The 25,064-nt window shown below is 40.0% G+C and overlaps 1 protein-coding gene across 4 annotated transcripts in view; it reads right to left on the bottom strand.

Annotated features, from left to right (window-relative positions):
• Positions 1-25,064, bottom strand: part of AFAP1 (actin filament associated protein 1) — a 113,857-nt gene that overhangs the window by 12,607 nt on the left and 76,186 nt on the right. For 2 of the 4 annotated variants that reach the window (XM_085059747.1, XM_085059746.1), the window contains 8 exons: positions 24,726-24,905; positions 15,447-15,539; positions 13,880-13,964; positions 10,463-10,612; positions 7,014-7,225; positions 5,431-5,576; positions 1,790-1,907; positions 90-347 (listed from right to left, as the gene is read on the bottom strand). In XM_085059747.1, coding sequence (XP_084915873.1) covers positions 90-347; positions 1,790-1,907; positions 5,431-5,576; positions 7,014-7,225; positions 10,463-10,612; positions 13,880-13,964; positions 15,447-15,539; positions 24,726-24,905 — 1,242 coding nt within the window. The remainder of the gene's footprint in view (positions 1-89; positions 348-1,789; positions 1,908-5,430; positions 5,577-7,013; positions 7,226-10,462; positions 10,613-13,879; positions 13,965-15,446; positions 15,540-24,725; positions 24,906-25,064) is intronic. The other 2 variants (XM_085059748.1, XM_085059749.1) reach the window with 1 other exon arrangement.

Genomic DNA, 25,064 nt, shown 5'->3' with positions numbered 1-25,064 from the left:
GGGACTTTAACAGTTCCTTCAGATAACAACCAGATAAACAGAACGGCCAACAAATAAAAAGTTTTGTTAAGTATTAAACAGTACAGTACCTGTGAGCCAGATCCCCTCCCCACAGCAGAGGTATTAGTGACAGACTGAGCAGAAGACAGATTGGATGAGACAGGGTATTTGTAATGGTTAGAGGAGAGTTTGTCAGTAGATAACCTAGTGGGTTTCCTGTCAGCTGGCGGATAGCGCGCAAAGATTTTTGGAGACGGCAAGTTATCGTACAGGCCTGCGTTATCATAAAGCATTTCTTCTCCAATGTTCCTGCTACGAGAAGAAGGAAAGCCATCTTCTGGTTCCCACTGCAACACACACACCTGGGCAGTTAGTGAACAATACAGCATGCAGAGCCTCCTATGTGAAATTAAAACATTAGTGATGCCTTGGACTCCAGCAAGCTCTCAGTGCTTAGCGAGCACATACTTACTACTTACACTTAAACTATTTAGGAAGTGGCGGAGAACACAGTGTGGCAAGCAAGCATTGCATTCCAAGGCTCACACCCTCAGCCCCAAGAATTTTCCATAGCATAAGCAAACCAATCACCCTTGCAGTTTCATGGACTGCACCTTCAGCTGCTAGCTCCAGCACCAAGGGGGCACAGGCAGACAGGGTTAACAGGGGGACACTCACAGTCTACACAGGTGAATCCATGGGATTACACCTGGTACGTGAGTTGTTAAAAGTAATACAGCCTAGCAGTTATCAGAGGCCACGGGCTTTTTTTCTGGTTTGTTTTTTAATTTCTTCAGGCTCTATGTCCTTCCCATGAATATCAGCTGCTGGTATTCTAGCACTACGTTTTATTTGATGGAGATTTATTAACCTGTGAGACAAGAACTAAAACAGCTCTTATTAAAAAAATTTTTAGAAAAATAGAAAGCTCAACTGATTAACCTTAAAAGAAACTAACCTGGTTGCCGAATATACTTCCTTAACCCATCCTGGCCATATCAGTACACTATGCAAACAAAGGCACGAGCACATCCAAGATTTCTCTCCACACTGTGCAAGTGATTGTGCACAGTTTCCAAGAGGGCATTTCTAACATCTTTCTGACATTACTGACATATTGGAGGACTGAATGTCCAGTCCATTTCACACTTTGAAACTCTTAATTTCTCTTTAGTTCACCCTTAGTGGTGACTTTTATGCAACAGCACAAATTAAGAGCTGACGTGGGCTGTAGCTCCCCTCTCAATGTTCCTGAGGACCACTTATTGCTACTGGTTAGCATCCACTATATGTTAAATCCTATTACACATCTGCCTGCAATCAGATTTGCAATTTATGAAGATGGAAGTGACCACTGTGGCTCTCCTTTGGGACGAGCAGCACCTGCAGTCCTCAGGAATGCAGCCGCAGGGACTGCGATGTGTTTGGGTTTTGGTGTTTTTTCAACAGATCAGAAAGTGCCTGGTGTAACTGAGCCCTTGATTTTGCCATTTCCAGTGTGATCTAAAACGTACCTCCTCAAGTGAGTATTATATTCAAGGACTTGGCAACAAATCATCAACAGGCAACTGCTTTCTGAAATGCACGTTGGCTCACATGCAGGTTAATGTAAACAATATGTCCCATGCCCTTATATTCTGTGGGTGTGAGAGGAGTTTGCAACCCCCAATCAAAAAAACATGAGCTCATCTGGAAACTGCCCAGCGAGGATCTTTAGATAATACACTTTTCAGATGTCCACGCATTCAACACATGCAAAGCATTTGTTCTGTGCAAATTCAATTCTTACCGATCCATTTATGCAGGGAACATCATCGTAATGAAGTGCCATTCCACTTGGACAGGCGTAGCCGTTGGCAGTGCTTCCCCGGTATGGATTTGTAGATATAACCCTCCTGTTCATGAAACTGAATAATGCAAAGGAAAAATAACAAAAACCAGCACTTAAACTTAAGCCTAAATGATGATTCAGTGGTATATTCCCCCCCTGCCTGATTATGTAGCTTGGAAGCACAGAGCTTGTCACTTTCTGCAGGGCAGTTTTTCTTTCTTTGCTACTCACACGTTGCTGCTACAGCCCATAACACAACATATGTTCCTGCTCTCTGTTCTTACAGTGGGGATACAACTCCATGAAGGCCAGGAGGGCAACAGCTGTAACTGCTCAGTGGCATGTTTACATGGGAACCTGCTGGTCTGTGTTATACACCAGCCTGCCAGGGTCCCAGAAACGCTCCCTTGTTGTCTGCACTGGGGAGAAGCAGGTGTTTCTGTGCAAATGCATGCTCAGGGGATGCAAACATAGGAACTGAGAGAACCAAGAATCAAATACAGCAAAAAATTGAAAAAAACCCATGGAATTTTAATTAAATCTAAGTTAACATACCTATCAAAATTTCCTGAATAATTACTTCCTCAAAACCTGAGAATTTTTCTTTTCTATATCAGAACTTTTAGCTGGCTATGGCACTATGCTTCCCAGCTCTCTCTGGGTAATTGTCCATGCAAATACTCTGTGTGCTCATTCTAGTTCTGTTACACATGGTGGACCTGAGTACTCTGGAAACTTCTAAAGGGATATACATATATATAATATATTTTAATTTCTTCCCCCTGGTCCTGTCCCAATCAATATTTTTGTTTGTTTTACCAGAATTCTGCAGAACACATGTGAGATATCAAAACCTACATCAGGTCTGCAAAGATATAACAATGCAGAAAATGGCAGTCATGCCTGACAGCAATAATGACCCCAAGAGTGAGTTTTCCTTTGTAGCAACTGCTGGAATTGAATAAGGTATGGAGTCAGATCCCAAATAATTCCTTTCCTATAGTTTCAGGTGTACTTGAATGGGAGAACAATGTTTTCCATCCCAAACAATTGAGCTATTCAGACTCTGTGCTGACATTCATAAAATATGATAAAGCACTGCTAAAGCAGAGAGGGTCTTCTGTAGCTCTGGCAGGAGCTCAGGAATGCTGTGGTTTCGACAGTTGCTTTCTTTTGGCTTTGGAATAACATGGAGTCCACTGAATTTCTCATTCAGAGGGAGAACTGGGGCTCACCTGAGCTGCAGGAGACCTGGGCTCACAGGAGGGACAAACCTGCCCAGCTTGGTGTGAACCTTTCAGGGCAGTGTGGGGGTGGAAAAACCATTAGTCAGAAGCTTTTCTTACTTCAAACAGACTAACAACAAAAAGCCCAAGGAAAACTCCATGATAAAAATGTTTTTCACTTCATCGTAACTCATACTTTATTAGACATTATTAAAGGTCTGCATTTGTTTATTTTCTTCTTAAAGAAGAGCATTTCTCAAGTGGTTCTGGTTAGTGTGAAGAACTGCATTGGAGTTGTTGCTGTATTTCTTTCTAGTTAAGAGGCTCCATTTACAGTGATATGCAATAACCATGTCAGAAAACTGGGATATTCTTCAGTGGCATCTGATGTACCTGTACTAACTATTTCCACCACCAAAGGAAGGTAAGATTACCAAGTAGTTGCAAACAATTCATAATCATTATTTCAGTAATCCTCATTAATCATGTTTTCAGATGCATCCATGCAAGTTAATTGTATTTGGAAACTGCTAGAAGGAAAATGGAGAAACTTGCCTGGGAGCACTTTTTCTTCAGCTGTTCCTAAGATCCCTAACGATTTAGATGAAGGAAATTGATGGGACTGTTAATGAGGAGCCAATAGTTTTGCAAAGCATCAGTCTTAGGAAGTGAATAACCAATAATCTAAAGTGACTGAGTGATTAGAAAGCTTTAATGATAACTGCATTTAATTTGGAATACTGATATTCATTCTGTAAAGGGCAAATGTAGTATTTCATTAACACTTAAGTACCATTGTAATTTCTCCTCATTTTCTAGCAGTAGCTGAAAATCAGCAGACAGCTACTCTACTGCTTATCAGCAAGCCCTCACAGGCTCTTAACGACACCCAATGAATTTTAACTAATTCTTAATAGGGAAATTCTGCTATTTTGCAAGTTGTTTGACATTCCTTTCTAACATGTGGTCTAGTTGCATATGTTTTTTCACTTGGCTCCAATTAGTGCCACAGTTGTGCAGAAAAGGAACACCACATAGAATTCAGGGGGAAAAGGTTACCATTCTGTTTCTCTTAAATGTGGTTATTGCTAGATGCTGACTGAAGCAAAAATACAACATGTCAACACAGGATAAACTTTTTGAGCCCTGTTAACTTCTAAATAAATATTAACGTAAGTCTGCACGCTAAGTGCATTTTAATTCTATCAAAATTATTTGGTTTTCACAAAACTGGGCTTGTGGTAACACTGAATCATTTTGATTTCTATCACAAGTCATTCAAACCAGAGTCTGATTGAAGCTGGGCATTTTCCCTTGTTAATGTCTCTTGGCACCTCTCTAATGGCACTAGGATCTTGGAAAACTCCAAACATTTTTTTTTCCCCTTCATTTTCTATCTGTTTAAAGTCATGACAGGCAGATGGGGAGTGATTCTCTAATGTATTAAGTCACACAAATTCGAAATCAGTCTGGGGAGTGTCATCTTGCAGCAGGATGAGGGATGATGCCTTTGCCAGCTGTCTTTTCAGGCCACCTGCTTTCTGACCACAGGGAACAACTGCAGCAGGGCATACCCCCTGTCCCAACTGTTTCTTCACTCCTGTTTCTAAAAACCTCATCTAGCCAAGGAAAAATGATGGTCTTTTCCCACCAAAGACTGCTTTAATGCCTAAAATGATTTGAACATATAAATCACTGTATATGCTAAGTATGATCTACTCTTTTTAGCAGAGGATCAGTAATGGGGAATTCACTGTAGTGATTTGCAATTTAAACAGTTACCATGCTGCACCCTCTACACACTTTCCCAATTTCCACTTCCTACACTAAACCCCAGAAATTAATTGTACTGGGGTGAGCTTGATGAAGTTTTTAATTAATCAGAGAGGACATGAAAAGGAAACACTGATGATGTGACTATCCAGGATTTAAATGTGCTATATATTGTCAGTGTGCAGCATATATTGATCAATAACGTGCAGCAAATTTCCCTATATGTACAGAAAGTACAGCCAATAAATGTGAATTACGTAGCTGCATATTTCAGAATATTTGTTCTCTTCTGGGGATAGTTCTAAGTCTTTAGACAATGTAAAAGATTAAAATACAGCATTTGATAAGGGGACTTCCTGAAAAAATTGGTACAGATTTGAGTAAAGCTGCATAGTGCCTTGCATCTTTTACAGAACTTAGCAGGATTCCAAGACAATAATCATAAACACATCTAACATGCTGCAATGCTGAACACTTCAGGAGTTCAGAATCTGGCAGAGGGGGAGGTGGATTTTGATAAGCTGTGTTGGCAGTGGAGCCAAGATATGGATATAAATTCTCAGAGCACTGGGAACAGCCGAGTAGCTGAATGCCTCTCACCAGAAGGTCTGTTTTGCTGCCTGGATGACGCTTGCTGTCATTTCCACGTCGATGTAGTCGTAGTGCAGAGCTCCAGGGTCTGTGGAAGACCCTGTTTCTGCCAGCAGAATTCCAATCCATCTGCCCATGTCTTCGGAGGAGGAGGCCTGTGAGGAGAGGGCAAGAACATGGGTCAGGTCTTTGCCACCAGGCTGAGCATTATTGCATTCTTCTTGGTTGGCAAATTGCTACCACATTGTATGAGAGGCTCTGGTTTCACCCTGCTGAGCTCCTAAAAACCCCAGGATTTCATATTAAATCTGCTTTGCTAGAAAGAGGACACTTTCAGTAAGCTCTGTGCTCACTGGTTGTGATGTAATACAAAGTGGGCAATCCACAAAAAAGAAGAAAAAATAATCATCTAAGGCTGGTGGATTTAGATTCAAGTAATGCGTATTTTAGACTTCAGAATATTGAAAGCTTTAACATAATTATTTTCCTATGTTAGGCTGGGGCATTTTTGGATAGCATGACTCCTGAGAAGAAAGTGTTGCTTAACAGAAACAAGAGGGAAGAAGGAATGAAATAGTGAGATTTTCACATTACTTTTTGAAAAATTTCACTACCTTTGTCTAGATGATGGCATTCATTTTCCTGATGACACAAGTAAAACTGTTAATACTATTAAAATAATTTAATTTTTTTTCATATTTTGCTTCAAGTCACCAATTCAGAAGTTGAGCAGCAGCAAAACAAATAATGGATAAAAGTAGGATAGTAAAGGAAATTATGAGGTTTCTAAATGTCTTATTTTTAAATATTTCATTGCTTTTCACAGCTCCTTGAGCTGTTTTCTAGTTTTTCAGGTTCTCTGAACTGGTCTCAGATAACACGCCTGGCTGCAAGGACAGGAGACATGACCTGCAGTCAGAAACCCAAAGTGGGTCTAAGTTTCTGTCCTGCCACTGAAAGCAAAAAGTGGTCTCCTCCTATACCTTCATTATCTTTGGCTTTAAGTGTCTTCTTGTTTCAGGTTTTAAAATACAATGAATAAAGCCCCTACAGAAATCCTGACCCAGCTAACACAGAGGAAAGTGTGACCTTCCCAGCATGAGGAGCACTCCAGAGACACACCAGGCTGCTGGCACACTGCATTTTCTTAAATGCACAATTGCATTAATACAGACACAGACTGAGCAAAAGGAGTTCACATAAATAGCAGACAAATGAAACTCAAGAGCTCTAGAGTTCCCATCAACAGTGATCCATTATTTAATTATTGCTAAGTTATTTACCCAAAGCAATTATATCCCTGATGTAAAAGTGCCTAGAGAAGGAGCAGGGATGCTTTAGTACCAGGTCAGGGGGAAGGCAGTGCAGAGAAAAGCATCATACGGGGAAAATTTCTGAACTACATTTAATCTCAGTTCCTCCTTTGTCTACAACACTTATTATTTCTTTTCCCCTTCCAATATTTATTATTCAGCTCTGCAATAATATTATTCCAAAGATTTTTTTTTTTTTTGAATGGACAGACACAGGTTGTATGGAAGTGCTTCTCTAATTCAGCTTGTGGGTGTTCCTGAAAGTCCCAGCTATTGTACCTCAAGCACAGCGACCTCCTGCCCGTTCCGGAGCAGGCGGAAGGTCAGGGGATGCTTTGAGTCCAGACCCAGGATGACTTCACAGCCACGGAGAGGGATGGAAACAATGTGTGTCTTCAGATCTGTCCTGTCCTTGTGGAAAATGAGTTTATTGTCTTTCACTCTGCACCAGCGCTCACGCCAACGGTTATTGGAGAGCACGTTGAGATATCCTGCAATAAAAGGAAATGGGAGATATTTTACTCCTCACTTCTTTCTGAAAAGGGAAAAAAAAAGAGAAACTTTCTTCTCAATGTAATGCTAGCCCTTAAGTAACTTGTTCCTCTTCCAATAGAAAGTCCAGATGGATTTTAAGAAGACAAGTAAATGACCCTGCCCCACTTCTTTTAATGAAAACTTTCACTGTGCCAATAACCTAGGAAAAGCATATAAATATGTGATCCAGCTCGTGCAAACGGCTGTTCTGTGTCAGTCCCTGCAGCAGCTGGATTTGCAGGAGCACACAGGCCCTCAGGACTTTAGTAAGAATGGGAGACACTGATAACAAAAGGTACATACACAGCCAATGTGCTCGCTCTGCCTCTCTGTGGGTAATGACTTTGATAACTATGGCTGACCACATTTTTCTGGGAAAATTAAAGCTCATATTATATAATTAGGTATTGTGCTACCTTCTGTTACATCCCAAAGCAGTGTTTAAAACACTACTAAGTGTTGATGCTCTATGTTCTAATTTCATTTCAAAAGAAGAACGCACATCTGGTTAGCAACACTTGTAAACCAGAACTAAAAAGACTGTTACCTCTGCAAATAAGAATAAGATTCACAGTGGTTTAAAATTCAAGAAGTAAATATGATACACTACCTTACAGATTAAAATGGCATTAACAAATTGTCTTTTAAAACCACCCACTTTTCTTACCACACTCTATATCGATACAGTATCTAGGCATACAACATCATTAAATAGGCAGTGTTCTGTGGTTTTCCTTCTCTGTGCATTAGCAACAATCATTTCAGAGTCAAACCTTACAATCAGAGCAATGCCCATTTCTCCTGCCTTAGTATAGTTTGGGAATAGGAAAAAAAAAAAACCAAAACCTTTTACTTTTGCTTCCACATTACAAATGGTACATGAATCCAGCATGTTGCTGCTTCCAAACAGGCTATGAGGAGGGAAATAAATGATATCTTGCAAAAGCCAGAAGTGAGGTTAAAAAATTGTCTTCTATCTCAGACATGATTTTAATTTAATCCTGTTGGAGAGCTCCCTTTGGTTTTCATTAAAACTATGACTTATTACTCATTTTTTGGGGTTTTCCTTCCAACATTATGGTTCCAATGTCAAAGTGTGATCCAACAGGATATAGCAGATCAGAATGGTGCACATCTTGGAAGGTGCTATAAAAAATGAGGATGTGCTTAATCCTCTGGTTTTGGCTCCTTGTGATAATCACACTCCTCAGTTCTTCTCCCTCCTCCTGTAACAAAACCCTCTATCATTGTGCATTGCATTACAATCCCTAGAAATGAAAAAACCCTTCCCATGCAAGCCAGATATGGCTTGTCTGGAGTGAGAGTCCTTTTTCTCAGACAGTTTTTCCCCTCTGCTCCCAGTGTACCTCTCAGAAAAGCTCTTCCAAAACTTCCTGCTTCAGAGTCAAACTACCCAGGATCTCACTTTTCCCCCCACATATCTCTGCCTAAACCTTCACAAGCTGACATGACCAAAATGCCTCGAGTGTGTTCCCCCTTGGGGCATTAGAACTTCGGCTTGGTGCACTCCAGGCACTCTAGGAGCAGTGATGTTGTAGGGAAGAGCTTTGCCATGACTCCAAGTGCAGGTGGCTTTTAGTTTCCACTCTAGCTGGGTGACATCTGCAGCCTTGCTGGGATTTTCCCTTTGTTCATGGGAGGCAGAGCCTCCTAGAGTGTAAAAACCTTCAACTGTGGAGCAGCCTCCCAGAGGGCACTGAACTGAGCCAAATTTCTGGTGGTGAGAAACTCCTTCTGCAAAGACTTCCTGCAATGACCAAAGCCTAGACTTTTATACATTTCTGTTTAAAATCTGCAAGTGGTGTTGAGTAGAGCCAAATGCAGGCAAATAGTAATGGCTATATCTGTATTTATGTCCATATCCAAAGTAATGATAGAAATATGAGGAATTAGATTGTACAGCTGTGGTCAACTTCTCACATAATACAGAATAATCAGCAGAGTATGAGAGCCTGGACATTTGAGCCCTTATGGAGGCCAGATGCTTTGGACAATGCATCTGGCTGGACACAGCTCTTCCCAGCTGTTCTTTTGGTCAATAAATCACATCTGTACTTAGCTGATGTACAGGCACATATATATACACTTATTTAATCAAAGTTTGTCTACGTGAATGATTCCCAAAGTGAGGCTTGAAAGCCCCCTGTGATGTATGAAGTTCTCTCTGGTGGTCCATGGATCTGCTTCCATCACCTTGGGCTAGTATCTATCACACTTCATGCTCTGATGAGCTTTGCCAAGGCTCCCTAATCACAGACTTCTGGGTTTCCCAAAGATTTTCAAATCAATTAAAGAGTAAAATCAAAACTCTAAAGTCAGTGCAACTGCTTCAAAGCTTTCTAAGGAAATTTTTTTTTTTGGAAGGGATTGCGTGAAGGGTGGGTTCAATCTGAATTATGTGTGGAAGGGTTAATTAATACTGGAGCACCAAAAGACAAAATGGAGGATGCAAATACATTGCATTGTTTTAAAATAGCAGAGCTGGGAGGACATCAGTTAAGTGCATTGCAAAGTCTTAAACTGTGAGCAAATCTTAACAGCTAAGATACAAAACACAAGTATTTCTGCATGCCTTTTTATACACTTCCTTGGTGCAGCCAAGCACTATGTCCCTCATATGGAATGATCAAAATTAAGAGTTAAAATAGCTTACTAGAAATTTGTTACTTCATTTTGTCCAATATGTACCACTTTAGGAACCCATAATTAAACTCAATCACTTTGGTTGAGGGCAGTTGACTGCTGTCTGCTATTCCATAAAACCTTAACCACAATCTATTATAAAACACTTGATCACTTTCCAAGAACCTCCTTCTACTCTGCAGCCTCAATTTATTTCATAGTTCAGCCTATATTCATTTTATAACCACTTGCTTGAAAACAGCTCTTGCTTCTTTATGCTTCTTGTCCACACTTTTTACTCTTCACTTCTGCAAAGAGCAGCGATACTCCTTCTGAGCCAGTGCTACTATTTTATTTAAAAATTCAGATTATTTTAGTCTCTTTGCAAATGACAAACTCTTGATTACTCCTCGTGCAGTCTGGGTGCATCCTTCTGATGTTGGGGGAAGAATTATTGCAGTAAAAGCAAATTTAGTGAAATTCCTAGGCTAGAACGCCATAAAGTTTTAATAGCAATGTGCATTTAAGACTCAAGGAGAAAAATAATTTACCACATGTTGGAACATCTTCTTCAGCTGATGAGGTCTGTTCATCTGTTGATGGCTTTTTCTTTCCCAAACCAATGATCTTCGTTATTTTTTTCCCTGTTACTTTAGTCACAGTGCCCTTGGATTCCGTTTTTGAGCTTTTTTTCCTCTTCACTATTAAGAAAGCAGAAGTGTGTATTTAGCAGTGTGTGTATACCACCCAGTAAATAGAGAGAACTTGATAAAACAGAAGTTCAGACAAAAATATCCTGTGCAAGATGAACATTTGTACAAAAGTTGCAGACCTCAATGAGACAAATATTATATACCCTCTCTAATAAGCGCAGTGTTACAAAAATCATGGCATTCTGAAGGATAATAAAAGTCAAGCTTGCAATTTTATTTAATCTAATAAAGCTGCAAGTCTCTTTCCACAGTAGTCACCATCTAATTTACCAGTATGACCGAAGTACTTGCATATAAATTTAGCTCATACACAGCAATAAAAATCCAGTCAGGCATTTCTTCATTGCTTTCTTCAATGTTCCTAAACACTTTTTCTCAAAATACTTTAATAATTAAGTATACAAAAAAGACAGAATATGCCTGCTTAGCAGAAATACTTCTGCTGTGTACAATTAGGTTAAAATATCACAATGGACATTTTAGAAAGACAAGACTTATGAATTAACTACTAACAAATTAGTGGGATCAGTATGAACATTCGATGTCTACAAGTTGGCCATTTTTATGATCATTGGAAAGAAAAAGAAACACCTGAAAGAGGTATTTTGCTAACATCCAGTCTACGCTTTCACTAAATGAATTTCAAACTAGCAGAATTACAACTCTGAAAACTGAGGCACACTGAGCTGCTGAATGCAACATGGCAAGAGCTATGGATACAGTTTTTAAAAGTGCCTACCTGATTAAAATCCTAATCTTTTTTTTTTTTTTAAAAGAAGAGCTCCTAAGACTAAACAAGTTCAGAAAAAAACAGGCTTTTTATTCACAAAAGAGAAAAAACAAAATAAACTTCAGAAACTGCTTTCAGTGGCCTAAACTGGATTCTGGCAACAGAGCAAAAGTCTCTGCGAACTGACAGGGCAGCAAAAATTTACATCAATTTGCCCTGATACATGATTTTGATGAACAATACATTTAAAATAGTTACTAATTGAGCTGCTCTATTTTCATCCCTGACATATCAATTCCTTTTGCAACAGGGAACACTTAGTAGCTATGGACTTACACAAACTGAGGGAAAAAATGGACAAAATGTTCATATGAGAAATGACTATGAATTGATGAGCTGGGAGGAAGAATGCACAGAAAATAGAGAAGCAGTTTGTGACTCACCATGGGATAATTCATCACATTTAGTTTAATTGTTAGCAATCATGGAACATTATTTAGGACTTGTATCTGTAGCCAAGACAGTACAAATCTGCCAGTGCTGAGGGGGGCAGGCAGCTCTGCACATGCCAATTGCTGCCCACCAGCCAATCCAACGCATCCAGGGCTAATTATCTTTCCTCAAGGGAAGGGTGTTCACAGCTCATCCTGTGCTCTCTAAGCATGCAGCAGGCTCCCTTGCTGGAGGGAGGAAGGCCACCCATGCCATCGGCTCAGGCAGCCCTGCCTGGGGGGCACAGCACTGCCCTCAGCTGGGATTCCATCCCACACAGCAGCAGCCAAAGGTCCACTGTGCCTACTGAGGGGCAGAAGATGAAAACATCAAAAAAAGCCAGAGACTGAGAAAAATCTCAATCCTATGAGACAGAAACCCAAAGGAATCATTCCCACAAGCATGAACAGAAAGTGGAATGAGCCCATTTTATTGTCTGTTTTCTTTTCCTGCAGAACTGAGGCAGCAGAAATAAGGCCTTCATGACGTAATCTTTTTCAGTCTAAAGAATATACTGATTGCCCAATTGCCAGTGATTTTTTCCACAAAAGCCTTTTATTCTCATTTCCTTCCCCACAGCAAAGCAAAGCAAGCAGCTGGCTAAGAGCAGAGCAGAGGCTGGTGGTTGGTGCCAGCTGGAGATGATCATTCTCTGAAGACTCCCTTCCCATGCCCTCCCTTAAATGCTTCCCTATCCATTGTTTTAAAAATGCATACCATAACTTCATCAAGGATACTTCAGTCTTCTTACAGTCATTAATGCCTATTATTTTTACTACTACGTATTGAAGTTCAGTTTTCAAAAGCCACTGGTACTTCAAATTACTCTCCTGGAGGCACCTAAGGTGGGCTGATCATCACACCTTCTGAGCCACCAGGTACTTCTGGACATCGTGGTCAACACAGGTTTTGGGTCACAGATGTTTCTCTGCAGGTTTCAGAGACTAAAACGGTACTGAGTTTTATGAAAGCTTAGGAGAAGATTTTAAAACATGAAATCTAAAAATGTACCATGACTTCCAGAAAATCACAAACTGTGACATTGTCCTATACTGTTGGGTATGTCAGAGATCTGTATAGCCAGGAAATGCTGGAAAATGACCCAAGGGGAAGATGAGGGAAATGAGTCAAAAGGAGAGACAGCGCTGGCACCAAGGCCAGTGTTGACATTATGCTCACTGCAGCTCACGTTACTCTTCACTTACCAGCAGCAGGAAAATGTCTTATCTAAGCCATATCATTGCTATATGGCACCTCAACAAAGCCACAGAATTTCTCCTGCTTTGTGGAGGAGGGAAGGGGATGGGGAAAAAGCATAAGGGTTGAGTGTATTAGATATAATTTGCCCAGAAGTCCCTCTGGGTTTGGGATTTGCCTTTGTTAGATAATAAGGACTACAGAACATGCATGGCTCCAAAGTAGCATATGGAAAATTATATACATATGTACTCAAAAACTCACTGATATGATTATTTATATTAATATTTTATTATGCTAATATAAATAATCATATGTAATATTGTAGTTTATATATAAAGGTATTTGTGCACACACATATATATAAAATATGTGTATATATATACATACACACACACGTGTATATATATGTGTGTGTGTATATATATCTATCTATATATATATATATATATATATGCATGATTCTTTCCTTTCTTTCCTTCTAGCATTTAAAGATAGCTTATTTGCTTAGAAGCTTTACACCACTAGTTATATTGCCACTATACAGTTACTAAAAAACCTGTTATTTGCCTGTTGTGGTCACCCAAGCTCTGAAAAACTGTACTTTTGAACACAGAAAAGGCCTAATCAAAATTTCTATATTCTGTTTCCTTACACTAATTATATTGATTTTATGTGCACAATAACATTAAATGCCTTCAAATTACCACAAAAATTTAAGGAATTCTTAAATTGAATCCTAGTAAAAACATCCAAAAACTTTACCGACTTTTTTGAAAAGATAAAAGTGAAGTATTTCCCTTTCTTTATGCACACATTACTTACACCAGACATACCTTGTTCTTTACCATTGCACACAGTGGTGATGCCATTTTCCACAGCACCTTCCCCATCTGAGCTTGGCCTCTCAAATGACAACTTCTGCAGAGGCAAAGAGATTAGCTGACATACACAGTTTGCACCTTCATCAAATTAAGGGTCATGAGTCCCTTTAAAAATATGCTTACTATGAAATAAAAACACCTTTCAAGCTCTTGTCCACTTGGAAGAGAATTAGGAGATAGCAAAAACTTCAGTTTTAGAGGCTTTAGAAAAATCACAGAAACAATGAAACAGTATATATGTGGAAGCGTATTAAAAACACTGAAATATTCACAATTCACAATATATTTTAATGAATTTCTAGATTCTAAGTGCTTTGATAAAGAATTGCATGGATCAGATATGAGTCAGGTAAAAGCTGTATCTTTAAATAATGCTTCACATGTGCATTAGCAATTACAACTTATCAGAAAATTGTGCATTCCTACAAGGTGCTTCAGTACTTCCAGTATGTGCAAAAAAAAGAGGCTTTTGAAATAAATTTTTAGCACTGATTATTCTGTAATGGTTGTGCATGAGGTCTGGGATGAAGGTCTGAGAGAGAGCTTATGACAGCACAGTTTTGGTGACCGCATTACTCAGGAGTGGTGAAGCCATGAAGATGTGCAGACTAGCAAAAAAGGAATGTCTGACAAGATTAATTACACCTTTTCATGCATGAATTTCAGAAAAAAAACCCCGATTTTTTTTTGTGTGTGTGCAGGTGTGTGCAAACATGCAAACACAACAGCTCTTGTCTGTGAAAGCAGGAAGTCTGGGCTGTCCTGGAAGAGCTCCCAGCAGCAAAGCAACACAATGCCACTGGCAGTGTCACACTTCCACCAGAGGGGTGACACTTGCTGTTGGGAGTTGGGTGATGAAACCTCTGTCAGTGGGATTGTTAAGCAGGGGCTGCAGAGATTTGCTCACATGGATGCCTTATGGAGCAGGGGCTTAAGCCAGTGCTGCTAATGCACCAATCCTTCACTGCAAAGCTGCTCACTTTCCTGATTCGTGCTCTCACATCCTGCTGAGTCAAGGCAGTGGAGACAGCCACATGTGAGCAGCCAAGTTTCTGTATTGAGACATGAATGCTTTTCAGGGTCTGCCAAAACAGTGACCTCAGCATGCCCAGGGAGCTCTTCGAGGACTAAATTCCCAAAATCAAGAGTTTTTCCCTTAAAACCTTGGTATAAAACTTCATCTATTCTTCCCTGAGATGACACCCCTGCTTGCTCTTTGCATTTGCTGGAGCCCACCTCTGCATCTCAGCACATGTCAAACCCATTAATCTGCACCCTTGTATGGCTGAAGAGAAGCTGGACCTGAGCCACCCTGCTGGCTGTTTGTGGCCAAATGGACTGACATGGCAGAAACCTCAGCTCTGCAGGATGTGTGCTCATGTCCCAACAAACCAGCACAACACAGGGACTGTGTGCCCAAAACAGCAACACAAGGCAGCAAGGATTTACATCCAGCGCCTACCAGAGTCTCTTTGAGTAATCATAAGGAATTTTGCATCCATCATTTTGATAACTTTACCTTTTCCAGCTCCACTTTGTGTACTGGAGAACTAGACAGTGGCCCATCAGAGTCTACAGCTCCTGTACAGTTGCTGCACACATCTTTTATAACCTTAGGAGACAAGGCAAAACTTATTAATTATTCATCAAATACAAATCAGAGACACAGCTGGATGTGAAAGGAGATGGGAAGGAGAATCACACAGACATTTAGTAGGTTGGCAGGTGTCAGGCAGGCTGACACTACAACTTCCATGCTCCCTCCCTAAGTCATTTCTCGTGTGACCTGAAGGAGACATAATGTCTAGAGCTGGAAGGTTTCAGTTTCTAGACATACTATGCTTCAAGGCTCTCCTAAGGAAAAAAACCAATAGTACTGCTGATTTCCGTGTGCTAATTTTGCAATATGAACTCAGCTGACACCACCAAACTAATTTCATTACAATGATGAAAAAGTGGGATTAAATCCAAGGTCCCTCAAGACAATGGACAAGAGTTTTGGATAATACACTACACAGATGCTCTATTTTTGCTATCAGAGAACTAATGAAGTGCTGATCAACTTAGAGTTAATACTGCACAGTGGTATTTGGTGGCATTTTTGTATTATAATTGCACATTTACTTAAAGGTCAAAGTAATTATAAATATGCTTATAGAAAATGGAAATGGCACTTGCTGTTCCTAAAAAGTCAAAGAAAAAATCTTGAACGGGGAATTTATTGATATTTTCATGAAACTGGAAGAACTTAAAAATCAGAAACAATATGAATGTAAAAATACATAATGAGTAAAGATGTTTGATGATTCCCCATGGCCATAGCTAAAGTTTTTACCTCTTGTGAGGTTACCACCAGCCCATTATCAGCCTGAAATTGTCTGTGCTGATGAGAACAGGCTCTCGATCCAAATTCATACTGAGTTTCAAACGGAACAATTTTGATGTGGAAACTATTAAAAAGCTAAGGATGGCACCAAACAGTCCTTTCCCAGCACTTAAGTTCCCTTTAAGGGTGAAGCCAAAACAAATCAAATGTTTATGGGCTTACAAAGACCCTTATGCTACTCAGGAGCACATCATAAATTACAGGCATTACATGCCATAAAAAAAAGGAAGAGCACCAGCCCCATTTTACAGAGGGAGAACCCAGGAACAAAAGAATGATGAAATCACTCACTGAATGACACATAAAAAAATCTAAGCAAAGATGGGAAATGTACCTACAATTTATTTCTGAGCTAGAATCTCAAACCACTTCAGCATCCTTTCTTGACTGTCTGACCTTCCCTATATTTTGTTCCAGAAACAAGACCAACATTCCATGGCACCTGATGTCCTTTGTTAAAGAAAATGTAGATATATCTCTAGCAGAGCATTTGCACCTCAGAGATAAACAAAGCCCTGAATTTCCCAAAATCATAAGAACTTTTTTAATGCGTCTTGTTTTCTTTTTCAACCGCTGGTCCTCAGTATGTTGTAAATACACTGCTGTTTTCTTCCTAGAGAAATGTGACTGTACAGTTTCTGGGAACATCCATTTCTGTCTCCTGCATGACCCTGATTCAATGGCTTATGTTTTCAGCATCTGCTCACACCACACAGTTAGTTAATTTTGGCAAAGGCAGATTGTAATGGGAGTTACAGACAGAACAGAGGGAAGTGATTTGGCAGCACTAACTCAATAGTATGTGCAAAGTCATGCACTCAACTAAATCCGGTTCTTATCATTCCCCACATATTTAAGGAGAAGCTGAAGTGTTTAATTGGGTTGTAATTAAATTTTGATTAAAAAAAGACACATTGTCAAAAGGGAGTTAGTGGCAGGATCTGAAGCAAATGCATATTCAGGAGTCCAGCACTTCATTTGGGTTCAAAAGGTTCACTGGCAAAGACTTGCTCATCACCTTCTATGAGCAGTATAATTGTGCTCAATGCACAGCACAAAACTCATTCCTCTACAGCTCACCAGGATGAAATGTCTTTAATATATAATGGTTGCCTGGATGCACTCTCTATAATTACGTTTGCAGACACCTGCCATTATAAATCTGGTTTTCACATGCATATAGCTTTAGCTCAAAATTTTAAGGATAAAACATTCCACCAGTATTGCCAACTTGCATAATTTCAATCACAAGACTCAAAAGTTCTTGTCAGTTTTTTCTGTGTTCCATCTTCTGGAGCCATATGAAAACAAAAGATCACTATTTTCATTAAAAAGTAGTTTTGACTGAGAGTGAGGAATGGAGTTCAGCAAACCTTTATCCATTCCAATGAAATGTGTAAAAATATCAATAAATGTACCTCAATAGCTCCAAAATTAAAAAGGGAAAAAAAGAAAGAATCGCCAAATGTATTATTTTTAATAAAATGGCATCGTGTGGAAGGCTGTACTGAGAATACCTTGTAATGGCAAATACTCTATTAATACCTGAAGTTTTCTCACACATTAGAGAAGGGAAATAATTCCCTTTTTCTCACCACAAATGCCTTGGTACATTACACACACACACACACACACACACACACACACACACACACACACACACACGGTGATCTGCCAGGAAAATCAAACTGAGATCACACACAGACTATCTATTCAAATATTTAAAATGTACAAGCAAATGTAATCAGAAAACTGAAAACCTTGTATTTCTTTGTATAGCCTCAAAACTAAATACATTTAAAATAATCTTTTGTTATTCCATTGCAAGAATCCTAAGTATGACAATTACCATTATGATGTCACAATTAGCAGACTTCAGAACTGCTGCTTTTAAATGCAGACCTGGAAAGAGCCTTTGCAACCTGAACTGTATTATTATTCCTTATTTATAGAATTATAGCATCTTTTAGTTGGAAAAGAGCCCTAAGATTGAGTCCAGCTGTTAACCCAGTACTGTCAAGTCCACTACTAAACCATGTCCCTAAGTGCCCCATCTACACAGTCTTTTAAATATCTCCAGGGACTGACTTCACCACTTTCCTTGGCAGCCTGGTCCTTTCAGTGAAGGAATTTTTCCTAATATCCAATCTAAACCTCCCCTGCTGAAACTTGAGACTGTTTTCTCTTGTCCTATCACTGGTTACCTGGGAGAAGAGACCAATCCTCACCTGGCTGCAGCCTCCTTTCAGGGAGCTGTAGGGAACAATAAGATCCTCTGGAAGCTCCTTTTCTCCAGGTTAAATACTCTCAGCTCACTCAGCTGCTCCTCATCAGACTTAGCCTTTAGCCCTTGAATCCTCAGGTGGATCAGGATATTTATCAGAGTATGGCATTGAGTGCAGTGACATGAGGCACAGAGGGGAAATATTTGCAGGTAGGAATCTGGAAAGATTCCCTGTCCCAAGCCATGGGTGAAGTCAGTGGAATTTCTACCACGTGGTGTGTCTGTAATATTTCTCTCTTTAAAACTGTCTTACTACCGAAGCACTAACATTTACTATAAAAACTTCATACTTGCATTCACCTACAAATTTCTGTAATTCTTGTATCTTATTTTAAAAAACACATCAGGACTGGAGGCAAAATACTTGCCCTACATTTATTCTTTCTCCATGCAAAGTCACAAAAAGTAAACTAGATTCTCCTGGCTACTTTAAAGATCCAAGTTCCAGATAAAAAGCACTGGCTCTGTAGTAAAACCAGAAAGCCAGCTGCTTGACAGCCAGCCCCTGCCACACAGAAACGAAACAAATTCTGAGTAAAACCACATTTGTAGACAGTTCCTTGTGGCTGATCTCTTTGGGACCTAATAAAAAATAAGACTAGAAGCTGTCCTGCACTCCAGGAGCTTGCAGACCTCTCTCCTGGTGGATATCATGGATGGGCTCAAGCTACAGACTGTCCCTACTGTCTTGTGTTCTCATGGAACTCACATGAGAAGCTCACACTTTTAAAAATATGATCGACTTCAAGACAGAAAGCTGACAGCCTGACTGCACATTTGCTTTACTTTATGTAACCAGGCCAGAAATCCATCCAGCCACACACCCACTTGTCCTGCTCTACCCACATGTTTCACAAACGCTGGAATTGCTAGAAGTGGGATGGGCTGTATTCCTTGGCTCTGCCACTTCACTCTGGAAACAGGAATATGGCAAAGCTGAAATCTGTTTGAGTACAACACAGCAGAGGGAAAAGGGCTTGGCTCCAGATGTAAGTCAGTATTTCTCATTCCTGAAACGCTCCTTTTTTACTGCTGGAAGAGTACTGACTTTCTGGGACTCTGTCATTTTGGCATGACTAAACTCCCATTTTCTCTCTCTTGTGGACCCTTTCACATTACATATGTTAGTGTCAATACCCTTTTCCTTAGGAGAGAAGCAAAAGTCTCTTAGTGTTTTGCAGAGAAGAAATGCCCCAAGGAGTTTACCTAGAGGAAAATCTGGGCAGGAAAGGAAGAAATTATTCTCATCATAGCCAACACTTTAAGCCTCTAAAAGAAACCCCCTTTACCTTCTGTACTGGAAAACATTACTCTCAAGCATCCCTCAGCCTGAAAAGATTAATCTTCCTGCCTTACTGCCATTTGTCTGAGCAAAGTGAGGATGAGATTCTGGCAAACTAGCAGTCAGCAAGCCTGTCTTTAGTGCCTGTGCAGCCCCTTAAAAATACTTTTCTGACTTCATCAACCAAGACAACCCCTGTATATAATTTCTCCTGCATTATTGCCATCAAGTCTTTTCCCACATATGGCCACTGGATCAGCAGAGCCCAGGGAAGGAGGCTGGGGAGGGTGGCAGGAGATACCCTATGCAAGGGGAGCTGCACCCCCAGCTTGGGAGGATGCACAGCTCACTTCAGGCTGCAAGTCTGAGCTAGGTGTGATTTAAATAACTTTTCATCCAAAGCTGAGAATAGGAGAGAGGAGGAATAGTATCTAGTGGTGAAAGTCCCATGCCTCCTGGGTTCTGCTCTGACTTCTACAACTTGCATTTGTCATTTTAGCCAGGAAACCCAAATAAAAGTTATCACTAAGAAAACAAGTAAATAGGATGTTTGTGGTTCTGTATTCATGGGTGGTTTGGTTGGGGTTTTTTTTGAATTTACATATACATCTGGTTCTTTTAAGTAACATATTGTTTTCCATGGTGCTGGTCACACACACACACAGACTCTGGTTCACAGCCAAGCTGGGATCCTCTGGCTCTGCCCACTGGCTGAGTCCTGCAGATTGGTCAAACCTCCCACATGCAGCTTGGTTCAGCTCTGCCGGTGAGGCCCTAAACAGCTCTTATGCAAACTCACTGACCTCTCTGTGGCTTGAACTGAGGTATTTCAAACCACCTGTCTGAGACAACAGGGGTGTAATTCCTGGGAGGTTTAATTTAGTTTGCACAGCCTTCGCTGCTGGTGATGATGGGCAGGGGAGAAAGAACCTTGGATCATAACACATTCTTTAAGTTTCTTATAAATTAACAAACACTGCATGGAAATCACTGGTACTGAGTATGCATCTCCAAACATACTTTTTCTAGTCAGTTTTAAAGCTTGACCATTCAGCACATGGCTACTCAGCTACAAAATGGAAATAATATTGTCTTTGGGGAACATTACATAAGCTGAGAATGCCATGTCTGAAGTGCTGAAGATCTCTAGCTGGAAATTCCCACAGAAAGCAAAAGCAGCCACACAATGTTTACAGTTACAAGCTGAATTTTATGCTGATATAAACTGGCTAAAGAACAGCTCTGTCAGTAGTTTACTCTTCAGTAAAACTCTGTCCACATTAAGGCCAGAAGTTACTTGACTCCCCTCAGTAAGCTAAGGGAAGTGAAAAAAAAAAAAAGATGTTTGCAAAGATTTTTATAAGAGACAATATGCAGTTAATCTGAGAGAAAAACTGGGTAAGCCAACCAGGTAAAATGCCCTACAAGGAATTTTGTGGGGTCTTTGGATGACTGGATATAGTCCCAGCCATGATTTTATTCTCTCTTCAGGGCAAAACATCCCCCTTATCATGGCAAGTTCAGAACTGACTGAGCATTGTCAAAATGACAGATAAGATTCACTGCTCAATTACAGACCCTCAGCTGAAGAGATTGCTGCACAGTGGCAGAACACTGCAAAATGAAGAGAAGTTAACAATGGGTGCCTAACATTAGGGAAAAATGAAAATCCAGGCCAGCACCCCAGAGTGACAGATTACCTCTCATGCACGATAAATCAGAAATACATTTTTGCAGGAGGAATGCCAGGAGGAAGAGAAGGCCTTGGGACAGTCACCACGACCATTTCCTTCTTCTACCAATCTTCTACAACAAGCTACTTCAGAACTTGATTTCTTTGGCATCCATGTATTTTTAATATTGAGTGCAGTTTTCTGTGGCCTGGTCTGAGGGTTCTGCACACAGAGCACATTCATCTGCACACACGAAGCCCCTAAACAAGCATCTTCTTGTAAGGCCATGTTCTTACTAGTCCTTTTATTTTAATGCAGCATTTCCCAGGGATGCTGACAAATAAGTGTAGTTTCACCAGTCTCTTGGATGTGCTGAGACAAACAGGAACGTTTCAGACCTTACTTGACCACAAAAGTGCACAGATGCACATATACTCAAGCATGCATGGAAAAAGAGCATTTTTGGGTCAGAGTGTGTAACTGCACACATTTTTTTTTATGTACATTTTTGTGGGAACATTTTAGGACTCAAGTCTGGAAAATTCCACCACTTTTTGTTGCCCACCATATTACCAAGATGATCTCAGCTCTAGCCAGAATTTATACTAGCTCCACTGCTTCCTCTGAAATCTTGACAGGCTCTTTGGTGACATCAGATATCTGTTTTCATCAAGCATTTGTTAGCTGGCAAATCTGAAACTCCCTTTGTGGTTTCCAGTCTAGACTTCAATTTGCACTAGGTTTATCAGCTGGGGCTTTTTTAGTGTCATCCTTACGAAAAAAGGTCTAAAGTATTCTGCATCTCTTTAGAATTTCTCTTCCAATAGGTATTTTTAAATTATTTACTTAATAAACATATTCTATACTGATTACATATATGAATCAAAAAAAATTGGTTTACCTTTCAGAGGACAATCTGGCTTGCAAAGCCATTTTGAGCATTTTGGGATCAAGAGTAAATGTGGCACTTAATGTTTGAACTCATGAGAATTGAACCCATGCTCCTGGGTGATAACCTCCCTGAAGCAGCACATACTGGTGCAGTATCTTTGACCAAGAGGGCATCTTGTGCTTTAAAAATGTGGTTGCAGAGTCCTTTCTCATTGGCAGTCTCTGGATCTGCCCATTTTATTAACTACAGAAATCACATGTAAGGGACAGAACACTGGGAAGAACCCTAGCCCTCTGAAAGACAGGCTGGGAAAGCTAAAATCTCCCCCAAAAAAATCAGTGACCCCTTTCTCAGTATAAGAATATCCTAAAAGCCACATATGATTTTCAGAAGCTAATTTTAAGTAAGGCTTGAATAACCAAAACATAATTACTTACCTAATAATAAAAAAAATTGTCAAACTTTGATAAATTTTTGAAAATACAGAAAGCAATGTTATTTTTTTCTTTCTCCAAAGGCCATAGTTCTTCTGGAAAACACTGGAGTTGTTGCAAGAGCTGCACAGATCATTTCTGGTTAGCTGTGGGACAGGCAATTTGTACTGCAGAAGCAAAGGGCTGAAGCAGCACTGAGGACTTGGAAGCTGAGAACAGTAACACTGCCATGTACTTGAAAGATTTTATTAATGGAGAGCTTTGCAGCATGAAGGAGCTAAATAAAGTGCTGTCAGACTGTCCCTAAATGCTTTGCAGAGACACAGAATGGACAACTGTGTGAACATGCAACTGCACAAAATCTCTCTTTTTTTTCATTTGAAAGTAGTAGGAATGCATCTGGGATATGGAAAAATCTATCTAGTACTGCTCCATCTGCCTGTGTGGGGATGCTTTATATACAATTAAAAAAAAATAAAGCCGTTTTTATGAAAGAGCGTCTGATAGACGCCAATAAATTCAGTATTACTAACCCCGAATTTCGAACAACACAGGAAATAAGGGTGCAGTTACTATGATCTAATTACAGCGGAATTCCCTTGGAAGGGAATATGACTTATGAACTTTTTTTCATTCCAATCAGTGGTTTTGAAACGCTAGCTGAACTAGTGGGACACTTTGCTGGTGCTTCACTTTAAAACTTAGGACAAGACACTGATGTTAGAAGGAGCCTAACAAATACATGGCTGTGATTAGTTGCTATTAAAATCACAATAGAGAGTATTTTCTAAGCTAGGATACAAAGTCACAGTCAAAACCAAACACACATAAACCACAAACCCCCAAAAGGTATATTCAAATATTGCAAAATAGGAAATTACAGATTAATTTTCCATTTAGTACATTAGCCCACAGCAGAATTTATAATTCTTAAGCTGCATTTTATGTCTCCCTCTTCTGCAGAAAAACTATCTGCCATCAGGAAATTCCTATGTGTTTAATTCAATTGTATTTGGAAAAATACAATTTATTCTTAGAAAAATAAGTACCATATAAGGTTAGATCAGAGCACAGCATGGAGAATGCCTGATGAGGCTGATGCATTCAGACTTACACATGTATTTAAAAGCCTGGATTTCAAGGTCTTAAAACAGTTGCTACTGCAACTGCAGGGATAGTTTCCCACACTACTTCACTGACCTCCACATTTGAGACTGGCAAAGTCCAACATAAATACTAGTAATCTGGTTAGGATCTGTAACTGCAGCCCTTGCCTTGGGATTTTCCATGTTTGCAGACACAGAGAGGAATGGAAGACAGCAAAATCCCATTTTCTCAGAAGTGTGCATTCCCAGGACAAACCATAGCAGACATGCTGCTAAAACAAACAGCAAACTTAACTGGCCTTCAGAAAGCTGAAAGATTTTTCTCCATCCAAAGCAGTTCAAACAGGTATCCCCTCAGAGAAACTGCTTTTTAAAAAGGTGACGCCATGCTAAAAATAATTTGAACCTTCTGTTCACTTCCAGTGTGTCCTAACCACCACACCTTTCTGGAAAATGAGCTAGGGAAGAAGATGAAAGAGAATTTGCCAACCTCTCTTCTCTGCACCAGATTATTGTGCCATGAGCAGTGAAAACCATCACAGCAGCAGCACTGGTGTAACCCTGAGGAATTGCTTCAAAGCCTGACCTTAAAGCCTGTATTTCTGCAGTCCCAAATTAGGCAGGATTTAAGTGGTCTGGATTTGCATGGAAGTTGCTGTCTGTGTCTCAGCTTTGAACAGCAACTGAGCAATGTGAGCACTTGGTGGGTGGAAAAGCTCCTGGTCAGAAATCCCCCCTTACCTTTAGCCACTGTTCTGCCTGCTCTTTGCTCTGCACTGCCAGAACCAGGGCATCTGCTCCTTGGTGTGAGATTTTCAGCTCGTGCTTCTTCTTTTTGCTGTCTTTGGGAATATAGGTGATACTGCAGTCATTCAGGAGCAGCTCCATCTGGGGCTGCTGGTCCTTGGAGCTTTTGTAACACTAAATAAACATAAGGAAAGTTCCAGAGTTAGATATTACCTTTCTGAACCTTGGGGGAAAGCTCTTATTATGTAGAAATGCTATATTTTTAATTTTTTTTTTAAATTTTGAATATATTTTACACACCCGTTTACCACATACCACAGAGTTCAGCCAGAG

The sequence above is a fragment of the Lichenostomus cassidix genome, chromosome 4 (assembly GCF_008360975.1).
Source record: "Lichenostomus cassidix isolate B80296 chromosome 4, HeHo_3.0, whole genome shotgun sequence".
In the NCBI taxonomy this organism is placed as follows: Eukaryota; Metazoa; Chordata; class Aves; order Passeriformes; family Meliphagidae; genus Lichenostomus; species Lichenostomus cassidix.
Note: the sequence above shows the minus strand (reverse complement) of the source record. Positions and strands in the feature narration are given on the sequence as shown.